A 9,772-nucleotide genomic window follows, 5' to 3' on the forward strand; every position below is an offset into this window, starting at 1 on the left:
TTCCACTGAATAACCTGAAGTGTTTCACCCCAGGCCAGGTCCTGAGTGTCGGAGACTGAGGGGAGAGTTGATAAAGTTTATAAAATGATGAGAGGCGTAGACACGGTGGCGCAGCGGGTAGAGCTGCTGCCTCACAGCGCCAGATACCTGGGTTCCATCCTGACTACGGGTGCTGTATGTACGGAGTTTACACGGGTGCTCCGGTTTCCTCCCACCCCAAAGACGTGCAGGTTTGTAGGTTAATTGGCTTCTGTAAATTGTCTGTGGTGTGTGTAGGGAGTGGATGAGAAAGTAGGATAACATAGAACTAGTGTGAACGTGTGATCGATGGTCGACATGGACTCGGTAGGCTGAAGGGCCTGTTTCTGCACTGTATCTCTAAAGTAAACGGAACTAAACTAGAAAGTGGAAGTGAGCAGAGTGTATGTAGGTTCATTGGCTTCGGTAAATTGTCCCTAATGTGTAGTGCTAGTGCTAGTGTACGGGTGATCGCTGGTCAGCACGGATTTGGTGGTGAGAAGGGAAGGTTTCATGGAGATTTGTGGGGCAAATCTATCTATCTATCTCTCTCTCTCTCTCTCTCTCCCCTCTCTCTCTCTCCCCTCTCTCACCCCTCCTCTCTCTCTCTCTCTCTCTGCTCCCTTCTCTCTCTCCCACTCTCTCCTCTCTCTCTCTCCCATCTCTATCTCTCCTTGCTTCTCTATCTCTGTATTGTCTCTGTGTATTTTCTCCTTCTCTCACTCCCTGTCCTCTCCATGTCCTGGTGTTATAGGGTGCAGGTGTGGGGGTTTCGTGGTGTTATAGGGTGTAGGGGAGGGGGTGAGTAGCCCGTGACCTATGACAGGACTTCAGCCAAGTCACTGCATCTTCAGCCCCTCAGGCCGGAGTGACGATCAGATCGGGACATGATCATCGCTCTCACCCTCACCACCTGCTGCCTGGTCCTGAGAGGTATTTCAATCCAAATATCACTATTCAACTATCCTCTGTCCACCTCAGTCTCTATTTCAATGTCATTCACACCTTCTGCCTACCTGTCCATCTACCCACTTGTCCATCGCTCCCTCCTCCCTCCCTCTTTCCTTCTCTCTCCCTCCCACTTGGCCTCCTTCCCTCTCTCTCTCTATCCATCCCTTGCTATCTCTCTCTCTCTCAACAAGGGCCGAAGGGCCTGTCCCATGCTATGACTCCTTGTCTCTCTGTTTCTCCCTCTTTCCCCATCCATCTATTCCACTCTGTGATTCTCCTTCCTTTTCCCCGTTGACAGCCTTCTGGTCTAAACCCGAAATGTCACCTATCCATGTTCTCCCAGAGATGCTGCCTGACCCGCTGAGTTACTGCAGAACTCTGTGAAACGTCACCTATTCCTGTGCGTCCGTGACCGTTCCTGTGCGTCTGTGAGAGTTCCGTGTCTGTGACCGTTCCACATCTCTGACCGTCCCTGTGTGTCCACAGCTCCACTGGGACAATGTGCCGTCTGGCAGTCCCCATCATCTGTGCGGGCCATTACGGGCGGCATGGTGGAGCTGAGCTGCTGGTTCGATGAGCCCGCCATACTGCCCCGCCTCGCCGCCTTCACCTGGGAGCTGCCGTGGGGCCGAGTTTACCGTCTGGAGCCGGGTGGCAAGGCCGGAGGCAGCACCGGGCAGAGAGCGACAGTCCACGCCAACCTCAACAACAGGAGTAGCAGCTTGGTGGTCAGTGCCATCGCAGCCACGGACACTGGGCACTACCGGTGTGTGGTTCAACTCCTGGAGCCACTGCCCATAGTGACCATGGAGGGAGCTGGCACCTGGCTACAGGTGGCACCAGGTAACCCAATACAGGTGTGGTCAACTGTGGCACCTGGCTACAGGTGGCACCAGGTAACCCAATACAGGTGTGGTCGACTGTGGACCCTGACTACAGGTGGCACTAGGTAACCCCAGTACTGACCCATTGGGTGTGTTGTGGTCCAGTATAATCCAGTCTGGCCTGGGTACAGGTAGGTATGTTACAAAACTTACCTTCAGCGGCGCTGCGGTTCTGCCACTGGCCGTGTGTGCGACTTTGGCGCCTTGAGGGGGGGGGTGGGTTAAATGGGGTTTTTCTCCTGCCTGTCCGAGATGTAATTTTTCGGGCTGCTAGCTAATGCTGAAGAATTGTTCCGACTGCCATTCTGTGAATTTGTTATTAAAAACCGCGGGACAATTTCAGCGCTGGAGTAAAATAAAAATCCGCTTCTAATACCGTCAACGCCGGCAACGGGACGGATCTCCTGTACGTGACAGCTAAAGGTAAGCCGTTTATTTTACATATAAACGTGCTTCTTAGGATTACCTTAATCCAAGTTTTACGTTGCGAAAAGGTGATTTAGGCCCCTATACGAATCAGCAGTATTTTTCCTGCCGATATGGGGTTTAAATTCACCACAAACCGCAGCGTTCCAATCGATCGCGTTCCACAAAATCCCACTTGCAATTGGGTTAAATGGCCATTAATTTACGGGAATTAAACACTAAATTCTTTCCATTTAGCCTATAAATTCATGACAATGAGATTTAAAAATCATGCTATACTGTGAATACGTGTGAATGTTATTTGGACACTTAGGCTATTTAAAAATGTTAATCTTTTCTTAAGAAATTGATAGATGTTTAGACCTAGTAATTGAATTTTGTAATTAGCTACAATTAGGTAACTAACTAATTATATGCTTTAATTTCAAGTCATATAAATAAGATTTTCATATTTGTTTCAGAATGCTTCAATCTATAATAACTGAAATTTTCTTTCAGTTCTCTTAATATTTAAGAAAGTTATGGCCATTTCACTGTCCTCGATCACAGCTTTTGTGTTAAGTCAATGGAAAAGCAATAGAGAACAAGATGCTAATTTCAGAGTATGAAAATGGTCATATAGGAGCAGGGGGGTTCTACCGCAGTTGTACAGGGTCTTGGTGAGACCACACCTGGCGTATTGTGTACAGTTTTGGTCTCCTAATCTGAGGAAATACATTATTGCCATAGAGGGAGCACAGAGAAGGTTCACCAGACTGATTCCTGGGATGTCAGTACTTTCATATGAAGAAACACTGGATAGACTCGGCTTGTACTCGATAGAATTTAGAAGATTGAGGGGGATCTTATAAAAACTTACAAAATTCTTAAGGGGTTGGACAGGCTAGATGCAGGAAGATTGTTCCCGATGTTGGGGAAGTCCAGGACAAGGGGGTCACAGTTTAAGGATAAGGGGAAATCCTTTAGGACCGAGATGAGAAAAACATTTTTCACAGAGAGTGGTGAATCTGTGGAATTCTCTCCCGCAGAAGGTAGTTGAGGCCACAGTTCATTGGCTATATTTAAGAGGGAGTTAGATGTGGCTAAAGGGATCAGGGGGTATGGAGAGAAGGCAGGTACAGGATACTGAGTTGGATGATCAGCCACGATCATATTGAATGGCGAATGGTGCAGGCTCGAAGGGCCGAATGGCCTCTACTCCTGCACCTATTGTCTATGTTTCTATAACTTTTTTAATACTGAAGATATGAAAGTGAATTCGGTGTCAAATTAAACTTCTTTTTATGCTTTATCTGATGGGATAAATTACAGAATTAATTTTTAAAATCTCAAAATGTAATAACATTGCTAGTACAGGTGGCCCCACTTACCTGTGTCTCCAACACTGGCCGGGACGGATCTTCTGTCTGTGCAACTAATGAAGGTTAAGTTTCAGGGCCTCGAATCCAGGAGCGACTTTAGTCCAGATATTCCGATTTAAATCGGTATTCCGATTTTTTTCCCCCCAATAAATTAATCGGATTTTTCGCCGCCTCGACTAAACTTGACATCACACACTGACACCTCAACTCACTAGTCGCCGCCTCGACTAAACTTGACCTCACACACTGACACCTCAACTCACTAGTCGCCGCCTCGACTAAACTTGACCTCACACACTGACACCTCAACTCACTAGTCGCCGCCTCCCTCTCTCCCGCTCGAAGTCAACGTCAGCGCGCATGCGCCCCTCCCCCACCGGCTCTCCCGGGCACTGCGCCTGCGCCCCTCCCCGCGCTCGGCTCTCCCGGGCACTGCGCCTGCGCCGCTCTCGCCCCCGCCCCCTCCCCCACCGGCTCTCCCGGGCACTGCGCCTGCGCCCCACCCCGCGCTCGGCTCTCCCGGGCACTGCGCCTGCGCCCCTCCCCGCTCACGCGAGGCGCCGCCAACCGCCGCGGGTTTAAACAGCGGGAGCGGGAGACGAGGCGGCGATGAGTCGAGGCGCGGATCACGTGGAGTTTGGTCGCGAGGTGGGAGGTTAATTAGTTAAATTGAGGTGGGGTTAAGGTGTGAAGTTTATTTAGGTGGGGGGTTAGTGAGGTGTAGGTGGGGGGGTTAGTGAGGTGTAGGTGGGGGGGTTAGTGAGGTGTAGGTGGGGGGTTAGTGAGGTGTAGGTGGGGGGCTAGTGAGGTGTAGGTGTGTAGGTGAGGTGTAGGTGGGGGGTTAGTGAGGTGTAGGTGGGGGGTTAGTGAGGTGTAGGTGGGGGGGTTAGTGAGGTGTAGGTGGGGGGCTAGTGAGGTGTAGGTGGGGGGTTAGTGAGGTGTAGGTGGGGGGCTAGTGAGGTGTAGGTGGGGGGTTAGTGAGGTGTAGGTGTGTAGGTGGGGGGGTTAGTGAGGTGTAGGTGGGGGGTTAGTGAGGTGTAGGTGGGGGGTTAGTGAGGTGTAGGTGTGTAGGTGGGGGGGTTAGTGAGGTGTAGGTGGGGGGTTAGTGAGGTGTAGGTGGGGGGCTAGTGAGGTGTAGGTGGGGGGTTAGTGAGGTGTAGGTGGGGGGCTAGTGAGGTGTAGGTGGGGGGTTAGTGAGGTGTAGGTGGGGGGTTAGTGAGGTGTAGGTGGGGGGCTAGTGAGGTGTAGGTGAGTGGAAAGTGAGCGCAGGTGAGGTGAGGACAAGTGGGTGTCTGAGCTCAGGGAGGGAGATGTGGAGCTGCTGGACGAGACGAGACCACAGCTTCTGTATATTAATAATATAGTGTAATTCAATGCAAAATAATAGTTAAAATAAAAATTAAAAGGTTATTAAAGTATCATGTAGGCTAGCCATAAACGAAAAAAACGTTCAAATAAGGATGTTTCATTCTAAATATATTTAATATAAAATAATTATAAATAATTTGTAACATTGTTATGGTAGTGTATGTTAGGTTAGTGTATGTTTCCCCAGAGCAGTTTAGTTTAGATACAATGTGGAAACAGGCCCTTCTGCCCACTGTCCGTGCCGATTCCCGCACCAGTAGTTTGTCCCCTACACACACTGGGGACAATTTACAATTAGACCAAGCCAATTAACCTACAAACCCGCACGTCTTTGGAGTGTGGGGGGTAACCAGAGCACCCGGAGAACCAGAGAACGTACAAACTCCGTACGGACAGCACTCGTAGTCAGGATTGAACCCGGGGTCTCCGGCGCTGTGAGGCAGTAGCTCTACCCGCTGCTCCACCGTGCCACACAGAATGCTGACGCCCTTGTGTTTTGTGTAATGCAGCATCTCCAGGAGTGACAGCAGCAGTCTCTCAGTCACCTGCCCACCTCTTGGTGGTGGAGGGAGACCCTGTTAATCTGACCTGTACCTTGAGGACCAGCACAGTGGTGGAGCGAATGAACTTCATCTGGAGATGGGGCAGGTCAACAATCACCTGTGTGGCATCGCCCAATGATTCCCACTCATGGCCTTGTGATCCTCGCACTGATCCAAAGATTCGCATCACCACCGATCTACAAACCAAATCCTCACAGCTCAGAATCGCACAGGTCTCTCACAACGACAGCAGGACCTACCAGTGTGAAGTTGTGATCATCAAACCTCAGGCCCTAGGAACAATCACTGGCAACGGCTCCAGACTTCAGGTTGTAGGTTGGTGAAGCTGCTCCTCACGCTAATCCCTCTCTTCCCAAACATCTCATCTACACCTGCACAGGTACATGGATAGCACAGGTGGGACTAGTGTAGATGGGGCATGTTGGTGACACAGAGAGAGAATGAGGAAACACTGGAGAGAGAGAAGGCGATGAAGAAAATGAGAGAGAATGTGAGAGTGAAAGTTGTCGATAGAGAGAATGAGAGAGAGCGAGTGAGAGAGAGAAAGAGATAGAGAGAGTGAGAAAGAGAGATAGAGAGAAAAAGAGAGAAAGAGAGGGGGTGGCAGACAGGGACAGAGAGTGAAGAGAGAAATAAAAATAGTTTAGTTTAATCAAGAGATACAGCACGGAAACAGGCCCTTCGGCCCACCGAGTCCATGCTGGCCATCGATCACCCGTTCACACTAGTTCTGTTATCCCACCTTCTCGTCCACTCCCTACACGCTAGGGGCAATTTACAGAAGCCAATTAACTTACAAATCTGTACGTCTTTGGATTGTGGGAGGAAACCGGAGCGCATGGGTTTTCTCCGGGTGCTCCGGTTTCCTCCCACACTCCAAAGACGTGCAGGTTAGTAGGTTAATTGGCTTGGTGTAAATGTAAATTGTCCCTAGTGTGTAGGAGTGGATGCGAAAGTGGGATAACAGCGAATTACTAACACTATCCCACACAAGGGACAATTTACATATTCCCCAAGCCAATTAACCTACAAACCTGTACGTCTCTCTTCCCCTCCCCTCCCCTCCCATTCACTTCCCATCCCCACCACCTTACCATCCCCTCCCCTCTCCTCCCTCCCCCTCTCTTCCCCTCCCCTCTCTTTCCCTCCCCTTCCCCTCTCCCCTCCCCGCTAGGCGGTGTGGATGGATGGAGAGATGACCACAGTGATGTCCGGCTTCTGCCCGGTAAGTCTCGATCTGCGGCCTTACCCTGTCTGTTTCATGGGCCAGGGGAAATGGAGAGGGGAGGGGGGAGAGGGGAGTGTTGTGGAGGAGAGGGGAGGGAGGAGGGGAGGGGGTAGAGGGGAGGGGAGTGTGTAGAGGGGAGTGTGTAGAGAGGACGGAGAGGGGAGTGTTGGAGAGGAGAGGGGAGGGAGGGGGTAGAGGGGAGTGTAGAGAGGAGGGAGAGGGGAATGTTGTAGAGGGGAGGGGAGAGGGGAGTGTGTAGAGGAGGTAGAGAGGAGTGTTGTAGAGGGGAGTATTGTAGAGGGGAATGTGTAGAGGGGAGGGAGGAGTGGGGAGGGTAGAGGGGAGTGTGTAGAGGGGAGGAGGGAGAGGGGAGTCAAGGTCTGTGTTGACAGCCCCGTGTCTCCCACACCCCCCACAGTGAATAGGGACGTTGACCCCACCACGACCCGGCTGGAGGGCTGGACATTCACCCTGGTGCTGAGCACCGTCACCGTGACCCTCGCCGCCGGCCTCGGATACAGCTGCTGGATGGCGAGAGGGGTCAGCACCCGTGGCTGCTGGATGGCGAGAGGGGTCAGCACCCCGGGCACCGGCAGTGCCAGCGATCGGCGCCCCGAGACCACCGTGGGATCGGGGGACACCCCTACACCGGGCACCCATGGGTGTTGGGCAGCAGGGCAAGATCCCAGGATCGCCTGAACCCGACGGGAACTGATGAGGTGGGTGGGGTGGGGGGGGGGGGGGGGGGGGGGTGCGGTGGGTGGGGGGGGGGGGGGGCTGGGTATAAAACACAGAAACAGTTCTGGTCGCCCCCATTACAGGATGTGGAGACTTTAGAGACGGTGCAGAGGAGGTTTACCAGAATGCTGCCTGGATTACAGGGCTTCAGTTACAGGGTGGACAAACTTGGATTGTTTTCTCTGGAACGTTGGAGGACGAGGGGAGACCTGATAGAAGTTTATATAATGAAGAGACTGTGTAGGATAGTGACTAATGCGCTATACTAAATTAAATGGAACTAAACTAAACCACATCGATTGTGAGCAACATGGTTCATTACGTGACTACAGTAACTCACTGCGTCACAACAACGTCTACATCAGCTGATGTTGAATAAGCAGCTCGCTGTTCCTAGAACTCTCTTCATTTACAGAAACCCCCATAGAAAAATACAGCACCCTGTGACTGATTTACCATGAAACGATATGTGTACAGCGCTAGAGTTACTGTACGTGTTACTTTCGTTTTCTTCAGTCCAGTCCAGTTTATTTTCGTTTAGTTCAGTTTAGTTCAAATTAATTTGGTTTAGTTTGGTTTTAGGTGGACACAAAATGCTGGAGTAACTCAGCGGGACATTGAAACATAGAAACATAGACAATAGGTGCAGGAGGAGGCCATTCGGCCCTTCGAGCCAGCACCGCCATTCATTGTGATCATGGCTGATCGTCCCCTATCAATAACCCGTTCCTGCCTTCTCCCCATATCCCTTGACTCCACTAACCCCTAGAGCTCTATCTAACTCTCTCTTAAATCCATCCAGTGACTTGGACTCCACTGTCCTCTGTGGCAGGGAATTCCATAAATTCACAACTCTCTGGGTGAAAAAGTTTTTTCTCACCTCGGTCTTAAATGACCTCCCATTTATTCTAAGACTGTGGACCCTGGTTCTGGACTCGCCCAACATTGAGAACATTTTTCCTGCATCTAGCTTGTCCAGTCCTTTTATAATTTTATATGTTTCTGTAAGATCCCTCACAGACAGGCAACATCCCTGGAGAGAAGGAATGGGTGATGTTTAGGGTCGAGGCCCTTCTTCAGATCAGTTCAGTTTATTATTGTCGAACAGTGAAAAGCTTTTTTGTTGCGTGCTATCCAGTCAGCGGCAAGACTATACATGATTACAATCGAGCCGTCCACAGGGTACAGATACAGGATAAAGGGAATAACGTTTGGTGCAAGATAGAGTCCGATTAAAGATATTCCGAGGGTCTCCAATGAGGTAGATGGGAGGCCAGGACCGCTCTCTAGTTGGTGAGAGGACGGTTCAGTTGCCTGATAACAGCCGGGAAGAAACTGTCCCTGAATCTGGAGGTGTGCGTTTTCACACTTCTGTACCTCTTGCCCGATGGGAGAGGGGAGGTCATGTTGCAGTTGTACAAGACATTGGTGAGACCGCATTTAGAGTATTGTGTTCAGTTCTGGGCACCATGTTATAGGAAAGATATTGTCAAGCTTGAAAGGATTCAGAGATTTGCGAGGATGTTGCCAGGACTAGAGGGTGTAAGCTACAGGGAAAGGTTGGGTAGGCTGGGTGTCTATTCCATGGAGCGCAGGGGGATGAGGGGGGATCTTATAGAGGTGTATAAAATCATGAGAGGAATAGATCAGGTAGACGCACAGAGTCTCTTGCCCAGAGTAGGGCAATCGAGGACCAGAGGACAAAGGTTCAAGGTGAAGGGGAAAAGATTTAAGAATCGAGGGTATCTTTTTCCACACAAAGGGTGGTTGGTGTAGAACGAGCTGCCAGAGGAGGTAGTTGAGGCAGGGACTATCGGATAATCCAGGGGGTGACTGGAGTGAGACTGGTACCCTCCTCGATGCAACTTGTTCTCTCCCTTAGCGACTTCTCTTTTGATTCCTCAAGTTTACACAGAGTGTTGGAGTAACTCAGCGGGTCAGGCAGCATCTGTGGAGAACATGGATAGGTGACGTTTCGGGTCGAGACCCTTCTTCAGACTGCCTTTTGTCGGTTATGTCAAACAGATCTTGTTTTTCACTGTACCTCGGCACATGTGACAATAAACTAAACTGTCTCTCCCAACAGTCACTGTCCCAAATAAGGTGTGCGTTTTCACACTTCTATACCTGATGGAACGGTCAGTGCAGGAATTGTATGGAGGAAGAAGGGATGAGAGGAACAGGGTGTTGGAATCTGGAATGTGGTGTCATAAGGTCATATGTAATAGGAGCAGA

At 50.5% G+C, this 9,772-nt stretch overlaps 1 protein-coding gene across 1 annotated transcript; it reads left to right on the plus strand.

Moving 5' to 3' along the window:
- The first annotated feature begins 466 nt into the window (after window positions 1-466).
- On the plus strand, window positions 467-7,509 carry LOC116968035. The gene is made up of 7 exons (XM_033014663.1): window positions 467-513; window positions 873-951; window positions 1,456-1,812; window positions 5,518-5,886; window positions 6,746-6,796; window positions 7,218-7,341; window positions 7,399-7,509. The coding sequence occupies exons 2-7, from the start codon at window positions 906-908 to the stop codon at window positions 7,496-7,498; spliced, it is 1,047 nt and encodes a 348-aa protein (XP_032870554.1). The 5' UTR covers window positions 467-513; window positions 873-905; the 3' UTR covers window positions 7,499-7,509.
- The last annotated feature ends 2,263 nt before the right edge of the window (window positions 7,510-9,772 follow it).

The sequence above is a fragment of the Amblyraja radiata genome, chromosome 43 (assembly GCF_010909765.2).
Source record: "Amblyraja radiata isolate CabotCenter1 chromosome 43, sAmbRad1.1.pri, whole genome shotgun sequence".
Lineage (NCBI taxonomy): Eukaryota > Metazoa > Chordata > Chondrichthyes > Rajiformes > Rajidae > Amblyraja > Amblyraja radiata.